The 19609-nt window shown below is 41.5% G+C and overlaps 1 protein-coding gene across 2 annotated transcripts in view; it reads right to left on the bottom strand.

The window, feature by feature from the left end:
* Positions 1–19609, bottom strand: part of LOC116844891 (agrin-like) — an 853814-nt gene that overhangs the window by 682035 nt on the left and 152170 nt on the right. For both annotated transcript variants that reach the window (XM_032817052.1, XM_032817137.1), the window contains exon 2: positions 1137–2665. In XM_032817052.1, the coding sequence (XP_032672943.1) occupies positions 1137–2487 (1351 nt within the window). In that variant the 5' untranslated portion in view covers positions 2488–2665. The remainder of the gene's footprint in view (positions 1–1136; positions 2666–19609) is intronic.

The following is a 19609-nucleotide window of genomic DNA, read 5'->3' as shown; positions in this document are numbered from 1 at the left end:
TATATATATATATATATATATATATATATATATATATATATATATATATATATAGATCCCATGTGCGGGGAGATTTTCGCGAGGTAAAGCTTGAAAAATTTAAAAATTTAAGACGAATACCCGAGAGACTCTCTCGGTCCACTCGTCGAGGAGAATGTACTGTGTACGCGTTCGCCAAGAAATTTGTAGTCGAAAGAAAATGCACGGCACCTAGGATACCCTATATGAAGACGAATGGAACGTCTCAGACGGTAAGAGCGAGGAAAGAAATAACTTAACTTGACGTTTATTAGCAGCGACTCGCCGTCTCAAACATCCGATGTCTCGTCACGATTCGAATTATCGAGCGTTCGTGAGACACTACCCTTAATTAGCCGAGTTAATCCGGAAACATTAACTTTAATTGAATCGACGGACGATTATTCGTGGCAGTAGACGCGGAGCGCGGGAATTTAGTGCTTAACTTTTTTCTGCGTCGCGCGACACTCGAGGGATGACAAGAGCGCTACTTCTGCAAACGGTATGTCGAGTTTAACGTCTCGAGTCGCGTCTCTGCGCGAGACAGCATAACGTGCCGTCCGTTTCGTTGCGCAGAAAGGAGTAAGGGGAACGCGCGGCGTCGGTTGTTTCGCCCCAGTTTGATAGAAAATATTCATTTAACGCAGCGATTCTCTCCAACTGCATTCAAGGACTCGGCCAGCTCATAACACGACAAACCGTATTATTATGCGAAGTGGATTTCGGTAGGTGATGTGGTCATTCTGCGAGTCGTGTGATGCAAAATTAAACGCCAGGCGTAATAGCTCTGGAGCAAACTTTCGTGTTTGCACGAGAGCGAGGAAACCGGTCCCGTGAATGCTGTTGCGCGCAATATTAATCAAGAATATAAAGAACTTAGGGGAGTGTCGTTAGAATAACGCGCGCGAGAAAGAGAGAACGGTCTCGCGAAGCACATCTCCGCGTTAGAGAGCGTACTTCCGCGGCAAACAGCCATTTATCTGAACAAAGAACCAAAGAAGAAGCACGTTCTCGCGAGAATCGAGCAAGATGCAAGCTCCCAACGAAACAAAAGTGGCATCAAGCCCAATAGCGAAGGAAATCCGTCGCATGTGCGTGATAAAAGTGTGCAAACTCACAATTGAAGTATAACAAAATCCCAGCGACGAAAACAAAGATGACGACCAAGAGCACCAGCAGGAGCAACAATATGGTCGGCCTGCACCAAGGGCTTCGCGTCACCTCGGTCTGCCTGCTGTCCTTGGTGCGCTTCTGATCGACCACCGCGGACTCCCCGCTGACGTTCACCACGACGCCCTTGTAAGTGTACTGGGGCGCCTTCTTGTCCGCCAAGAAGCCGTGGTCGTCCTCGGGATCCGAGTAAACCCCGTAGGCCTCGAAATTGTTCTTCCTGTAGCCGTTCATCTTCTCCGCGCCGGTCTCCTCCAGGTCCTGGTGCTTCCTCACGTAAGCACCGGACGAGGACGAGCCCAGGTCGCCGATCTTCAGCGTCTGGTCATAGGACTTGTCCTGGTATCTGGCCGACGAGGTGCTCTCATACTTGGCTCTTTCGTAGCTCTTGGAGCTCGTCAGCTCGTACTTGGACTCGAAGCCCTTACCGCCGGCCTCGTACGGCTGCTCGTCGTACTTGGGCTCGAAGGACCTGGACTCGTAGGTCGGCTCATAGGACTTGCCGCTCTCGTACCTCGGCAGAGTGCCATACATTTTGCTGACCGAGTGGTACTTGCTCTCATATTGCCTCGCGCCGGTGGGCTCCTGCTGTCCGGAGCAGGAGCCGAGGTCGTACGCGGAATCGTGAGTCTTCACGCCCGACTCGTAGCCCTTGGAGGCGCCGGCCGTTTCGTAAATCTTGCCCGGGTGGTGGTGGTGATGGTGGTCCTTCTTCGGCTCCAGCTTGAGCGTCTCTTCGGCGTAGCGCGACGCGTACTCGTAATCGGTGAGGTCGCGCGAGTATCGTCTGCTGGAGTCCTGCAGCTCCGGGTACGTTCTGCTGAGCTTCTGCGCGTCGCTTCGGTCGTAGGGCGCGTCTAGGTCCGACTCTTGGTAGGTACGCTGGTCTACGCGACGCTCGTATCTCAGCCCATCCTCCGGGTAGATCCGGTTGTCGAACCTCTCGAGATTCTCCCGGTCGAAGCCGACGCCCTTCCGATCGTAATTCCTATAGCCACGCGACTGATCATGGTAAGGCCCCCCTTCGTAGGCCGGCGCCGCCGTGGCGGACGACTGGGGGTCCTGGTAGGACTTGATCTCTTGGTACTCCAGGTAACGGGAGGACCTGCGCTCGCTACCATAGTCCATCGAGCCCTCGACCACGTTAGGCAACTTGCTGCTCAAATTCTCACCGGTTCCAGCGGACAGCGCCTGGCAGGTCTCCGCATGCTCGACCAGATTCGGCAGCCTCGACAGCGAGCTACCTGGCGTGTTCTCCGTCAGGTCGAGCTTCAGGCCGTTGCTGCTGGTTCTGCGCATTTTCGGGGATTCGCATGATCGTTCCGGGACGACCGCGCCGAGTGCAATAACGCTGACGCGTCGGCGGCGCCAACGTGCCGATGGCTGGAGTTCGTCGCGCGGAGCTGTTAGTTAGGGGTTCATATTTGTGTTAGTGGCGGGGTCTCTTTGCGGGGTTAGAGGCGGGGCGTCATTAAATCTGCAAGCAAGCAAAGGGAAAGATCGTGTTAGTAGAGTTAGTAAATAGAGACTCTGACAGGTTCTCGCGATTCTCATAGAACAATTTTTACGCCCGTATCAATAGGTGTCATCTGAAATCTCGTGTGAGATACTCAGATTTTTGTTCAGAGTTGGATACAAATTTATCAATTATTTATTATTATAATCTTATTATAATATTATTATAATAATTATTATAATATTGTTGGATACAAGTTTATCAAATATTTATTATTATAATATTATTATAATATTATTATGACATTTGTATGTATAATTGTGGTCCAACTGAAAAACTCATTTTCATCTAAATTCAAATCTAAAAATTTCATTCAAAACAAGTTTTAAATAACTATTATTAATACAAATCTTAGAGATCGTTACAGGAGTATCAATGGAAACTTTTTCTATATATCTTTATTTTACTTTCATGTATTTTGAACCCTTCATTAGACGCATAATCTACAGGTGTAATTTAAAGACTGTATAACTGTAGAAGACTATATATTAGTAAAAATTAAAAAATAGTTTATTATTTATATTATATCGAAATATACAGTAAATTCCTTCATAGATAATTTTCTCGAAACTAATTGGAATCCATAGATTTCCCCAAAAAATGATGGGTTCTGAAATCTATAAATAATCGGATTAGAAGTGTATCTTAAAAAAATGCAACTCTAAGTGAAAAAACAAAACAAATTCTATTTTCTCTACCAAATGTTTTGTCCAAAGTTTTTTTTGTTTCAGTTTCTGTTTTACATTAATATTGAACAAAATATCTGAAACTTTTTGAGTATTTTGTACAACCTTTCCTTCAAATGACTTATGTCTTGAGTAAAAAAATTATATTTTTATCTCACATATAAAACTTTAACATCACGTTAAACACTCAAGTATATCGTAATTATTTATAATTAACAGTCAGTAAATTATAAGAATGACCATACAATAGTCTATATCAAGAAAAAAGACAAATCTTATCTTTCTGTGAATCACAATTATAATAATATTAATTGCTACTTTGTTATTCTCTGTGTCCATTCTCTTCTTCTCACTCTTTCTACGCAATTTTTCTCTCGCTTTTGGATTAGAATCACAACTTTAATTATTTGGGAAATCGGAATAAATTCCAGTTAAATCCCGAAGAATTTTCTACAGTCAGGATGAAATAGAATTCTCGACTGATATCGCGGTACGATACACCTAGTTGAAACAATTTTGCATAATCTAACTGGAATTTACGCTACATACTTGGAAATGTTTAAGAAATTTTCATATATCCACAATAGTGGAGTAAGCATCTAAAGCAGAATAAAAAAAACCCGCTTCAGAAACATTTTTAACCTAACTATAATGCAAGAGTAAATTACTAACTCGATACACCAAACCACTCGATCGACATATAATTTTCGATAGTTATCTCGATGATTGCTCGTTAACGAAACAGAGAGAGAGGTATATTGAGAAAGAGAGAGGGGGGAGGGAAGAGAGAAGGGGAGTAGAATAATGAAACAAGCAAGTGAAGTGAACGTGAAAGCTTTTAATTAGTACTCGATGGTTCGATAACAGTAACCTTTTCTAGTGGCGGATTTGGCGGAATACGCGCGCGCGTATTTATCCATGGTTCGTTATCGATGCGATGTATCACGATACGACATTCGGGGGCCGCAATATTCTGTAAGCGCTTCTCCAGACTGTGATTACCTCCGCATGCTCGGTAGCTCACGAATGGCCGCCACAGCCAATGATGACGATAATACCCGATGGTGCGTGACCGAAATGCGGCTGCATCACAGCCGATGATAATGCGCGCCCGTCGAATGCATCGGCGGAGTTGCCGGAAAATTGAAGTTGTTTAAACACAATGAACGGAGAGGAGATGGCGGTGCTCACGCGCGCGCGCACGTTTCACGTCGAGTGAACAATTTCTTTCGTATACAGATTCGATTAAGCGCGATCCACTTCCCCGTGCGATTTCGTCTTCCTCTGCCCGAGAGTCAAGGCTATTCCATCGGTCTCGCTCGAGGCCCCTTCGCGCCGCGCGGTCTCCATATTTTCAGCACAAAGACAGCATCTTGGAATCAAACACTTGCGCGTATCTCTCCCAGTCACCTCTGGGACGAGGAGTCTGTGGCGCGCTTAATAGAATTCCGATTTGAAATTTCTTAAATAGGCCGATGTGGCAGCGAAATCGACGCGCGATCGATAAATCGCGTTATTGAGCCTGCGTTTTTCCAACGCAGTCATTTCATACGATACCGCCGCCCCGGCTCCGTCCTCATTGTCAGTCGACGGAGCGTATTCACGATTGAACGCCGTCCGCGGATCGATCGATAATTAATTAAACACGATTGCGGGGGGAACGACAAACGTCGCGCTTCCGGAAGTTTCCGCAGGGAACACCGGCAAGAATACCGCGTCTCTGCCGCCGTAGTTGGGGACTTCCTACGAGGAGCGTTTCGCAAACCTACCTACCTACCTACCTGCGCGACGTTTGCCTTACATTGCCATATTGCATTCAAGACGGCCGACTTCGTTAATCCTTAATGAACGACTCGAGTCGGCATTACGTGCTGCGACGTAACTTTAATCGAATAAAGTTTTAATTGTCGTGGACGTTGATTTACAAGAGCTACGGGACCCGCGAGAACGTCTGCGAATCCATTGCTAACGGAAAATACGACGATTCGGGGACAATACCGCGGCTCCCGCGGCGAAATTGGAAACTGCTGCGACTCTCTTCCGGATGTATGAAGAGCGACTTTTATACGCGTATTGTGTCCAACGTATCAACTCGGAACAATTGGTCGAGTATTCCGTGAGCACACAAAAAAGCCCACATAGTAGTAGTAGTCATTTGCGACTCCTCTCTGAGTGAGATACTCAGAGAGGAGTGCAGAGTCAGATGAAAGTTTGCCAGTTGTGAATCGCGATTACAGATATAATGTCACGTATATTATATCGTTCAATTGAGAAATTTGGATATCTGATTCTGAATAAAAATCTGAGTATTTTATATGAGACAAGTTTTAAGTTAATACGGCCCTCTTTCTTTGGTTCTGCTCTTTCTAATTATTCCTGTTGTGTCCGCATATAATATAATACGGTATGATACATGATATATGATGACACGAAGCAGTCAAAATGACAGATTGGTCGCATAATCGACAGTCATAACGTACACGCGTATCCAGACATGATGTCGAACGATTAGACTAATGAGTTTTGGTCTGGGGACTGTTAAGGGAATGCTGGAGATCGACTCAATGTGGCTTCGTACTTTTGTACTGTTCTTCTATTTGGTTGTGTGGAATTGCAAATGCTTATTACATAGAATAAAAGTACAAATGTCAATGAATGGCGGAATATCTCGTATTAATACAAAAGACTAAAAGGAATGTTTTATTCACGAAAATCCTTTTTGTTTTTGATAAAACCTTAAATGGATGATGGGCGTTATGCAGCTTCGTATTTTGCGCTATTTTTCTATATTTGGTTGAATAAAATTGCAAATGCTTACGCGCAGAGCGAAAATACAAATGTTATATAAATGAATGGCGAAATACTTCATTTTGTATACAAAATTAAAAATACTTTTTATTTAAATTTTTGTTCGTTTTTTTTGTATAACATGTATAACATTTCGCCATTCATTGGTATTCATACTTTCTGTCTGTATAAGCATTTATAATTCTGTACGATCAAATAGATAAACAATGCAAAATAGGATAGCTGCGTTATGTCCAGCATTCTTTTGAGGCTTTTCTGAAGCTTAAATGTGAAAAATGCCGTTGTACGCTACATTGCAATAAATCTCCTTGATTCAATAGCAGTATTATTGAACTCAATATGCTCAAGTTGTTAAAACAATGTATGATGTATTAGGTTCAATAATACTGCTATTGAATCGAAATTTATTCCAATTATGGCCCGATTAACCAATTCTATTGATTTTAACTTTATTATCATGTAGTGTACGCTCTTATCGATATCTGTATCGATTTACGTGAAGGCAGACGATACGTCGCGATTACAACGTAATTTTGCGTGTGATTATTAGTCGATAATCTTGAGTAAGTGAATTAACGTGCGACGACCAGAAAGTTGGAGCACCAAACACATCCAGCTGACAAGAAAAATAGAGAGAAAGAGCAAGAAAGAGAGGAAATATGCGGATCTCCTTCCGAGTAAGAACGATCAATCGCTGATCGTCCTCGGCGCTGCAAGCCGGCGCTGTTCGTCATAAAATTTTCTCTAGCGACTAAACTGAAGTAATAAGTATGACAAGGGCTCAAAGGAGATTGCTGTTCCGCATGCAAATATGATTAGTTCCGGCGCGTAACTTCATTTGCGTATATTAAAAGCGCGGATAGCTCACTTTATGCAAACGATGACGGGATGGAGGACGCCGCGAGAATGAGGGGAGGGGCAGGAGGGCGGGATGGGCAGGGTGCTGTTGAGGGAGATGAAAAGGGTGAAAAAAATGTTTCGCAAAGAATTGTAAAGAGCGACAGGAGAGAACAAGAGGAAGAGGAAAATAAAGAGAGAGAAAGAGAGAGAAAGAGGCGGAGGAACGAGAGAGGAAGCGTCGCTGGGAAAATGGACGGCTGGGAAGGAGCGCAGACGAAGAGACGCCGGCGGTCCTTCCCTGGATCCTGATTGCCGGTCGTTAGGTGTCCCGGCCGGCGCCTTGCTTAAGCGTTAACGTAACTTTCCGGAAGAATGGTAATTGCACGCCGCGTCGCGTCGCAAAAATGCGTCTGCCGCAAGCACAATTCGACTCTGTCAATGGATGGATTTTTCATCGGGCTCTCTCTCCCTCTCCCTCTTCCTCTCTCACTCTCTCTCTCTCTCATTTCTCTCTCTTTTTTTCTCTCTCTGGGGTCACAGGAAGAAATAACGCACAGTGCACGGATCAAAATATTAGCTGGAAAAAAACGTATCCCCGCTTCGTCTCTGTCACGTCTGACGTTCATTTGTCAAGCATCCTGGACTCACGTCGAACGTTGCGACGGAAACAAAATACGCTTGATATTGGATATACCTTTTTGAGCCAATGTGGCAAACGCTTCCTGCGTATCCCATTCGTGCCCATTTTCCTGCGCTGACTCGAGATCCGACAGAGCGCGTCATTCGGCTCGTGTTATTTGTCGTAATACGCGATGTCTGGTGAATTGAACGCGGGATACGACGAGAGATGCGTCCAGTCGCGGCAACTGAATCGTTTAACTCTTTCGCTACGCTGAACTTGGACAGAAAACCACCCGAAACTATATTCGCGTGTCAGTCGTTGGAATGTTACTATCAGAATCAGGATCACGCAGTTGTTTTGTGCAAAGAATGTTTCAACCTACATTTATATTGAGCTAAATCAGCTGCAAACTTGTTAAACCTCAATTATACGTCACAATAAATATAAAAGTAAATTGGAAAAACGTACAATGTCAGAAGATGGCGATAAGGATTAATTTATCGCTCCTTTATTGTTTTCGGTATTGTATTTTTATACATAGGATATTCCACTAATCCCGGCTTTAATCTTTCCAAAAGGTTCTTTGAGCAATTTAGAGCTAATTTTTCCTCAGCGAAAACGTTGATGCATCAATAGCTCCTGAAGTATAAGCGATCGAAAAACGGAGCTTTTCGCAACGTATACTGAGAGAAACAATATTTCACAATCTATTTTTGTGGGACAAATATATTTCATAGAAACAAACTTTCTCAGATATAAATTTTATATACCACTAATAAATTTTCAAATATTTTTTTCTCAGTGTAAATTTCGAACGATCAAATAAATAATAAAATGATTTTCCCTGATCAATTTCAAGTGGGTTTTAACAGGATTTTACTTTGGGCTTTTTAGTTGCAAAAATATATTGAAAGTTAGAAAGTTGCCATGAATAATGACCTCTCTCGACATTTTTGACGAAGACAATTTCGCCCTAAATTGCTCAGAGGACCTGTCGGTAAAATTAAAAGTTGCGCGAGAACTGGGACACATCCTGTACACTGACTAAATTTCTTGGAGTAAAATTCCATTAGAAAAATGACAGCCGGGTCATTCGAATTTGAGTGATTTTTCACTCTAACAGAATGAATTCTCCATTCTGAATCGTCGAATGAATATTTTCATTCAAAATCGAAAGAGTCGATTTGATGCACTCAAACACAACACACAAACAAATTCGTTCTAATTGATTGCAACATTCACTCGATTAAGAATCCACTCTGAGCTTGAGTTAAATATTCACTCTTGTGATTCCGAGTGGCGGTATTTTCACTATCGCTTTGAGTGAATTTTCACTCGTTTCGAGTGAGATTTTGCTTCAAAAAATTTGGAGAATACATGTAAATTCTACACGTTTACATACCGGTGAGCCAAAATTCGTGATACAATTAAGGAAAAAGTAATTGTGCGCCTCAAAATAAATCGAAATGATTTAATAACTTTTCTCCGATTATAGTTCCGTTTCCGAGGAAAATAGAAATCTGTCCACTACGTGGTTTTCTTTAAAAAATGTTGAAACAGAGTATAAAATATATCCAATTTACATGTTTTTGTGTATTAGTTGAAGAAATACACACAAGATACACACGATAGTTTAACTAAGTCAAATAAAGGAATTTATAATACTTTATCACGAAACTGTTCATATCACTTAAGGGATTCAAGAAGATTGGTGAAAGATAGCACGCGATAGGTCGCCAATTTTCTTTAACTAACAACTCAAAAATCTACGTGGTTATTTGCAAAATGGTAGACGGCTTTTTTGTTCAGTTTCATCCAACGTAAAAGCACACAACGGAAATCACACTTATCCCCCCTTGCATCGCATTGCACGCGATCGTTCACGAGACCTCTTTAACCCCTTGAGCCATATATTTTATTTTTCGATGAAATTTCTTCAAACTTGGCATATGGGGGATTTTGGAGTCGCTAATTTAAGAATTTGAGATAAAAAAGAGTTAGTTTAACATATTGTCATTTTGTTATCTTGAGTATTCTATGTTGAGTTGGTGCTTACCATTCCTAAGTGTTAACTTTTCAAGCCATTTTTTCTCGATGAAATTTTCTCCAATTTAGCATATTAGGGAGATTCTGGGGTCGCTGATTACAAATTTGAAGTTAAAAAGTCATAATTCGAAATGGCGGATCTAATATGGCGACTAAAAATTTTTAACATTAGCAATCTTGCTTTTAGCATTATCTAGAAGTAATGACGATATTTCCTCAATATGAAAAATAATATTTGCGTTTTTGACAAAAAAAACTTGCAGTAAACGTATTATCAATATTCCAACAGTTTATTATAAAAAAAGATTTACAGAAAGTCTTTAAAAATTGTATAAAATACTGTTAATGTTTCGATGTGTTGATTCTTAATAGTTAGCTCTAAAATAATTTTTTTAATAGTTAGCTCTAAAATAAATAATTTTTGTCTAAAAAAAGTGCCTTTATTTTACTTGTTTATTATACTTGTAACAATTTAACAATTAAACATTCAAATTATTTTTTTTTTATTTTTTATTTCTTATGTTTATGAGAAAGAGTGTACAGTAATCATTTAATCGATTGTGTCTACCGATAAAAGTTCGCTAAATTCGCTAAAAGTTGAGTAAAAAATAGATAGAATGTTATCATCCCGCTATTGCTCAAGGAGTCAATTCCCAACAAAAAATTTTTAAGAGCAAAAATTTTGCAAAAATTTTGCAAAATTTAAATCATTTCGATTTATTTTGAGGCGCACAATTACTTTTTCCTTAATTGTATCACGAATTTTGGCTCACCGGTATGTAAACGTGTAGAATTTGCGTGTACTCTCCAAATTTTTTGAAGCAAAATCTCACTCGAAACGAGTGAAAATTTTTAAGAGCAAAATTTTTGCAAAAAGATGGAGGAATTTCATATTAAGTTTGACCAAAACTGCTGGTCACGAGCATTTTCCCACATGCGCATAATGACGAGTGGTCGCTCTCAGGCCGTGCATGCCCGTCGCTCATGAATGAAAGGCTACTTTGTGAGGGCACATCGAGCTACGTCGAAGGGGTTGAACGCGTTTATCGTGATCGGTTTCGATTCGTATCTCGTGGTTCGCCGGAGATTAGCTCAGTGTGGATGTCGCGCGAACGATATCCTGGGATTCTTTCCTCAACGGAAGTGTTTCGCGTTGGATTCGGACCGGCAACCCGCTCCTATCTACTATCTACTCTCCTATCTACTCTCTCTCTCTCTCTCTCTCTCTCTCTCCTCTCTCACTTTCTCTCTTCTCTTTTACCCCGTTTCCCTGGCGTTCGACTGTCGCAAAGCGACAGCGGAATATTCGGGCGGCGTCGCGCCGCGCCGAGAACGGAATTAATCCGACCCCTCGCTTTTTGCCTTCCGCCACCGCCGCCGCCGACGACGAGCATTTCCTCCCCGCGTTTCGTGTCGGGCGGCGATTATTGTCGCGAGCCGAACGCCTAGCGCACAGCCGGAAACAATTCGGGACTGCGAGTTGCCGGATTAGCAAACGCCAACCTCCGCGCCATTCTCTCGCCCGTCGCAGCTCTGGCTCCACCGTCGGAACTCCCGAATACCAACGACGCGCGTTCACTCGCGATCGTCGTATGAAACTATTTTGCTTAATGAAGCCCCGTTAAAACTTCACCCGACGGAAGCCCCGGTCCCGGGACCGCGTGCGCGCGCTCTCGTGCGATTTCCCACGACTTTGCTCGACGGCGCCCGTTCGGACGCCGGAAGATATTCCGAAATTGCGCGCGGCATATCCCGCCGACTGATAATTCCATCTCGGTATGCACGCGACCATTCGATGCCATAGAGGCCATGACTACATAGCGACTCTCTGTGGAGAAGACGCTACGTGTCTTGTCTATATTATATACATATACGTATATATATCCGAGACGTGCTGGGAAACGTAGCGCTTCCGATCGCTCGCCATTAATATGTCTGAAGCGAGGGGATTCGCGTTAAGAGACACTTAGTCAATTCGAATGCATCGTACGTGTGTCATTTGAGCGAACTGCATCGCCATTTCCATTATCCTTTATGGAGTCTCGATTGCGCCTCGGTACTTCAGTGTGTCTGTATATGTATGTGTGTGTGTGTGTCTATGTGAGAGAGAGAGAGAGAGAAAGAGAGAGAAATCAGTATTGTTCTCAAACGACGAGTGGCTCCTTTTGCACCTCTACAATGACTTTAAAATCCCGCCGTTAAAATTCCAAATAAACAGCGATATCGGCGAACGAATGAGCGTGAAATATCGGGCCGCGTGGGATGCTCTTATCCCTGTGAAAAATTCGTCCTTTTTTCGGAAACGTGCCCTCGCCGGCGCTGTGGCCATATATCACGACGAATATATACACGCGCGCATATAGACACCCATGTATGCGAGGACACGCCGAATGGAGACGGCGAATTTCGGCACGGAAGGCCTCATATTATGCCCAGATCGATATTACTGTGAGATGATGTTATGCTCGAGGCGTATTCGATCTTTGGCCATTCCGATTGCGCTCTCTCTCTCTCCTTCTCTCTCTCTCTCTCTCTCTCTCTCTCTCTTTCTTGCTCTCTACCCCGCCGTCACCGATTCACGCTCGGGGAAGAATCTCGCTGCGCTATGCGAAAACTCCACTGAAAAAATTTCGCCAGACGGTCACTCACTGTCGTGTAATATGTCTGGGAAACTTTCGTTCGGATAATCTTTATATAAATCATGCAATAACATTTATTGACATCATGCAATAACATTTCCTTTTTGTTATATTAATGCAGCAATATATTTAATATAAGTTACACTCAGACTTTCGCATGACAATTTATATATTACTTGCAGCACATTGTGACCATTTTTCCATATTTCTCTCGTGTTTCTATTTCTTCGTTCTGTGTGATAAATATGAATGCCGCGTGAATTGCCGACAAAGGGTGCGACCTTTAGAAATTGACTAGTGAAGTTGCCAAATTTACGTACACTTGTCTCAGCTCGTTATTACGGCAGAAAGTGTGTAATGAGATTAATATCAAGTCGCGGTTAAAGTTCCGCTCGGACGACGATGTTCATGGTAGACTGGAGGCGTAAGCGGCAGTGAGGGTGTATTATATCGAGGAATATTCCGAAGAAACAAATTGAATTAGTCGGAGCGCTTAACTTCACCCGCCTCAATCTCCTTGTGTACACGGCCGCTGTTCCCGCAAAGTCCAATTTCGCAGAAGTCATAGGCGTGCCTTAATGAATGTAGAATGAATTTTTCCCCGGCGGGGAAGTCCCGGCGGAGGCGCGTCGCAACTTTCGAACTTCCGACTTTAAATGCCGCGGTAATCGATATATATGAATTAAGTTGCCGTTAAAACGAGTCGCGCCTGAACTTGACCGAAGACGACGAAGTGGATGTCACATCAAGAGAATCCTATTCATTCCTCATCTTTATTACCAAGTGCCCGAGCGACATTAAAATCTCGTGATTCTCTTTTAACGCCAGAACTAACGTGATTGACGATTAACGACCTTCTGTCAGAGCGGCTAGAACGACAGGGTTTTGAAAAAACGTAAAATACAGGGAGAAAATATTGATTTAATTCTTTCACTTTTATTCAACACGCCTGTGGAAACATATAAAATGCACTGTTCTAAATATAAGCAAAAATATCACCATTATGAATTCGAGTAACTTTTGTAAGAAATTACACTGAAAAATAAGTCTTGTAATAGTTAACAAATGCAGTTGGTTAAGCGTTTCAGTGTAATAATTAGTATTAAATACAATAATAATTGCCAACTGATAATAATTACAAAATAATTAATAAAATAAATTCCTAAATTTTATTTAGTTGGACCAATTAAATGGTTTGATAAATAAATACTAAATAACTTTATAATAATTATTATTTAACAAACTATTTGCTAATATGCTGCACATAAATTGGCAATAATTATTAAGTCTTGCCGAGCCTTGCTAAGGTTATTTTTCAATATTTTACTTACAAATTGAGTTATTATATTCACTTACACGTTTAGTTGAAACTTTTCAAAGCATCTGACAACTATTATCTAGATTTGATAGTTACTTCTCAATTTTTTCCACTGTACAAACCGTGTCATTTTAACTTTAGTGCACTGAGAGAAGAAATATTTAAAAAATAACAAATATTTATTTAGCGAGAGAGAGAGAGAGAGAGAGAGAGAGAGAGAGAGAGAGAGAGAGAGAGAGAGAGAGAGAGAGAGAGAGAGAGAGAGAGAGAGAGAGAGAGAGAGAGAGAGAGAGAGAGAGAGAGAGAGAGAGAGAGAGAGAGAGAGAGAGAGTACTGACAACATACATACAAAATTTAAAATTTCCTTTATTTAAATAGAATAAATAATTCTTCTCATGAAAAGCTAATATTTTCTTAATTCTTTTAAGTTTTAAGAAAATGTATATTTTTTTATTTGAAACATATTTTACATTAGTATAATAAATATAATGTTAATATACTCACTAAATTTATATTTGCTAATTTTAAGATATTTTTTTCTCTCTCGCGCTGTAGTTCCGTAATTCTATAATTTTAAATTACAACGATTGCAAGAGAGGCATGCAACTGCGGAGGTTGTATTCTTCCGCGTATTTTCGCGCCAGGATTATTTTCGCAGCAAACATTAAGAGACAATTTGCCGCTGTTCTGTAACGCACGTCCAGACGCGCCCGTACGTGATCGCGGGCACGTGATCGGGAGCGAAATTGCATTTTGTAAAGTCTCGATGAAAAAATAAATAAATAAAGTGCCCAGCGAAAATATTTACAGCCGTGGTTGCGAATATTTAATTCCCACGCGACCGAACAACACGCCTCGGATGATACCACGTCGATGGAACGAGGATTCGCGACATTTTTTAGACGCGTCCTGGGATCGAAAACGAGTTCGCGCGAATCACTCACTGGCGAAGGGCCGACCTGTCCGAAAAGTTCGGAATTTGCTCGCTGTGTATCGAGACACACCACGCTCGTTGCGTGTTTTCTCAGTCGCGGATTTAACTCGAATTCGGTTCTTTTCAGCAGGATATTTCTGGGAATAAACTTTGTATACGGCAAGTAAATTTTCAAGCATTTTCTCAAGCTCTTTCTTCTCGGCGAAAATCAACAAGTTTTTTCGCAAATGCGAGATGAACGACAATTTATCCTAAACTACAGGATCGTGAATAAAAGTATTTCGAGGCTCGCGAAATTAGGAAGAAGCGCCCACACGGCAAAAAACATTTTGTATTCGTGTTGAAATCAATATATACGGAAATTTCTATGTTAAATTTTTAATAGTCTTGTGTTAATCTTTAATAATCTTTAATAATCTTGTGTTAATTTAACATATTATCGTTGTGTTATCTTAATTATTCTGCGTTGAGTTTATATTCCTAAGTTCATATTCCTAAATGCTAATCCTTTGAACCATACAATCTATTTCTCTATTATAAGGTTTCTCCAAATTTGGCATATGAATGACTTCGGAATCGCTGACTGTGAATTTGAGGTAAAAAAGAGTTAAAATTCGAAATAGCGGGTCCAATATTGCGACCATAAGTTTTCAAAATTAGCAACCCGCTTTTAGCATTATTCATAAATCACGATAATATTTCCTCGATATGAAAAAAATATATTTACGTTTTTGACTTGCAGTATACACATTACCAATATTTCAGTGAATTTTTATAAAAAATAGGACTTATAAAAAATCTCGAAAAAATGTATAAAATACTAATAGTTGTTTTGAATAGACTCTTAATATTTTGATGTATTATTTCCTAATAATTAATCCTAAAATTATTTTTGTCTAAAAGTGCCCTTTTTATGTCGATAAGCTAGTTAAAATCATTAAAAATGAAAGAAAAATAGATGGGACAGCATCCAAAGGATTACAATAACATAATAATGCCTAAATGTAAAATTTTTGTGTTACTTTTCAACATATTATTTGTCCACACACTTGCCTTGTGATAATATGAAAATTCGAGTAGATAAATTGACAGATGTAAAGTGTGTTAAATTCAACAAAAAATTTTTTACAATGCACATATCGCCCATTTTATTGAGCAAAGATACGCGCTTATTTATTCGCGAATAAGAGACACCGACGAACTCTCGAATCGAATCCTTCGAAAAATCGATCAGCCAGATACGCGAGTTAAATTTCACGGCAGATTTTATCGATTCGCCCAAGCTGACAGACACAAGTGAGCCGACGACAACAACAACAACGTTATGTAGTCGGACAATTTGACGTGCGCGATTTTTCATCGTCGCGCGCAAACATTGCGACAACTATGATGTGAACATTAAAATTTCGACGGCAGAGTTTTATACGAAAATTGGAAACGTAGCTGTGGACACATATTTGCCAGGAGAGAGGGTCGGCCGTTACATAAACAATTTTCGCCGATACATTCCTGCCGCTACAAAATCTGTCCTACATCGAAAAATATTATCGGCTTTGTGAACTTCGGCCGCGCGACGATTGGCCAAGCGACCGGCGCGGCATCATTTTTCGACCGTTTTATACGGACGTTTGAAGCGCGCGCGCGCAGGATGACTGATCCGGCATCGCTATCGCTCCAAATCACCCGCTGTGTCCGCGCAAATCCCGCCACCCCCGCGCGACCAATTCTCACCCCCCGCCTCTCCATCCTTCTCATCCCTCTCTATCTCTCTTCGGCCGACGACCGACTCCCGACGGTCGCGTAAAAACTTTTGAATTATTTATGTTTTTTTCCGCGAGTCCACAGTTGCAATGCGGGATGCAAATGCATCTTCTTTTTTGCCGTCCCTTTGAATGTTTAATGTCGGCCTGCAGACAGGACTGCGCCCTCCTTCTCTCCCTCTCTCGCTCGCGAATTATCACCCTTCTCGCTTTCCTCTCTCTCTATATATATATATATCTCTCTCCACCTCTCCTCCCTCTCCCTCGGCCGGTCAGCGAGCCGTAGGAGACGTAAGACCGGACGTGCGAGCGTAAACGAGGTGAGGAAAACCCCGCCGCGGAAGAACGCGAGGAAGATGAGATACCGTAATGAGGCGGAGGAGAGAATTTATGAAGGTGGGATTAATGCGGCCGAAATCCGCGAGAAGCCGCCAACGGTGAGACACTGATGCGACAGCAGTGGCAATTGTTGCAGCCGTATAACTTGACAAATGCATCCTACAATTGTACACTGAGGAGAAAAAAACACACTTGAAAATTTATTTGTGGGATGAAAAGATCATTTCTCCGCGAAATAAGCTTTATTCTCCACACAGCGAAGTCAACTTTATATCCCACAGATAAATTTGTAATCTCTTCACTATGCACACTCGCTCATACTGCATTGAGGAAAGGATACTTGAAAGATCTTGTCTGTGGGAAATGAGGTTTTATTTCTGTGTAAAATGAAGTTTACTTCTTCGTGTGAATAAACTTTACATGACGCGAACGAATTTCCAAGCACTTCTTTCTCACTGTAAAAGTCAACTTTTGATAAATTCGACAATTTATGTGAAGCTACGGAACCGGTGATGAGCGAAAGTACTCTAAGGCTCGCGAAATTAGCGAGGAGCGCCCACATATCGCCCGCAAATCACGAAAACGCGCATTTTGTTGAGCAAGACACGCGCTTATTTATTTGCGAATAATATGGACACCGCATGCGGAATACCGTTGCGCGTTGCGTTGCTTGCTTCCCCGCAAAAGCGTTTAATAAAAATTCCTACTCCGGTCTCTCGGCAGCTGCAAAGATACATGCGAAAACAACGTTCATATTTGACTTACGTCATATATTTGTGCGCTCAACAGAGTACATACGAGGATGCATCCCGCTAAAATTAAATAGAATAACGTGCATGATATTTCGAGAGTAGGAAAATAATATCCGAAAGTCTGTTTGCTTCGCCAAGTCTTACCAGCATTGCCACAAATATGACAAACGTAGGGGAGTGCGAGAGATACGTAGAGAAGGATGGAGAGAAAGGTGAAACAAAAGCGCCAAGAAGATCGGAGAAAGAGAAGGAGGTGAAGAAAGAGAGAGAGAGAGAGAGAGAGAGAGAGAGAGAGAGAGAGAGAGAGAGAGAGAGCACAGGTGAAATCGATTTTAGCCGGCTGGTGCGCCGACCTATCGCACGAGTCTCGAAAGTTACGTATTAGGTGCTTCAGCCGTAATGGGTGCAATCAAACGTTAGGATTACGAGTCGGGCAGAGAAAGAGAAAGAGGAAGAGGGGGAACGAGGGAGAGGAAAAGACAGGGAAGCGAGAAGAGGCAGACGGAGAGCGGTTGAAAAGGGTTGGCTCGCAGTTTCAGGTGCATAAACGAGCTCCCAGCTGCGCAAGAACACGTGCACCTGTAATGGCACGACTAGCGTCGAAGCGTATGAAGATCGTTAGACAACACGGCGTTACGATGTTTAACCTAATAAAAAGGGAAGGGGCTACGACAGCTAAAATTCAGCGCAATGAATCTTTTCTCCCTCGTCTCCCGCAGGCGTGCGTCCCTCTCTCTCTCTCTCTCTCTCTCTCTTCCGCTCTCTCCAACCTTCGCTTGTCTGATGACATGGGAAAATTCACGCTCTTGATATCTTTGGCATTTACACAGGCCTACGTGGTTTGACGTTTGAGATTTGACAGCTATTTCCTACGTAATTATGTGCGCTAAATTCGAATCCGGCCTCAGAATTTGACATCGGATTTCCGAGATTTTCATCATGTCAAGTTTCCGAGATAAATGAGATTAAATGTATCGGAAATGACGATTTTGGCGAATTTTATGCATTTATTTTAGAGAAACCACATTTTTTTTAATATTTCTGTTAATAGTACTTGTCATAGTACTAGTTGTCCCTTTTAAAGTCCATTTTTAATCGTCCTCGTACAATACTTTATTACCGAGATAAACCAAAAGGATATGTGACACTTGATGATTGTGAAAGATGTCACATATAAAAGGTGAAAAACATGAAAATATATATTATACGGAGAGGAATATTACAATTTTATTTCATGTACTCTTCTTTATTTTGCTACGTTTTTAGTAGTCCAAAAATGGACTGTTCGTAGGATCTATTTTGCTAAGGAACATAAATTTCGCTAGAAACATAGCAAGTGTTTCAATGACATATTTTAATCTCTAAAAAATAAATAGCACATAAGAAAGAAAATAATAGTGAATTATTGCAGAATATCGATCTATATTCCTCGGTTACAAAATCCCATGGTAATTTTTACAATGAAATTCTCTCCGTATATTATATAAATCTAAGATTTCCTATATTGCGACTCCCATTAGCATCAAATTTTTTTAAATTATTAAAGAGCACACGCAGAAAATGAAATACGACCTGCCCGTTTGATAAACAGCAGACTTGATCATCAATCAATTGAATATAGTTTTTGTCCATACTTTGTGTTCTGTTTTCGTTCAGTAAATGAATACAGATGTTGCGCGTCTTACTGCAGTAACTGCAACAACTTACCCTGCAGTAACAGCAGAGAAAGCGTTACATCATGATTAGGATCTCAAACACTCTTACACTTCAAAAGTTACTAGACAAAAGTTAACATAACTGTCCAGTATAACCGCTTGAAAACTGCATTAAATTTCTACCAGAGGCACTTGCGCGCGACTAGATTAATCCTCTTAAATCCTGCTCGCGTCAAATCGACCGGGAAAAAAGAAAAAAAGGCGAGTATCTCGAAATCTTTATCGAAGAAAGAAGGAAAAAAGTCAACTCCCCACGACTCACGGAGAAACTCAGGGCAGGTATCGGCCGTATGCGGAAAAGCCGAGCGAATTTCCCGTTCGAGATCTTGCGCGTGGTCCGACGCGCAATCGCGATACACGTACATACATACGTACACACACACACACACACACACACACACACACACACACACACACACACACACACACACACACACACACACACA

Source organism: Odontomachus brunneus, unplaced genomic scaffold (genome assembly GCF_010583005.1).
Source record: "Odontomachus brunneus isolate Ranch 3 - 2012 unplaced genomic scaffold, Obru_v1 Obru_scaffold_001, whole genome shotgun sequence".
NCBI classification, from domain to species: Eukaryota; Metazoa; Arthropoda; class Insecta; order Hymenoptera; family Formicidae; genus Odontomachus; species Odontomachus brunneus.
This window is presented reverse-complemented; position numbering and strand designations above follow the sequence as displayed.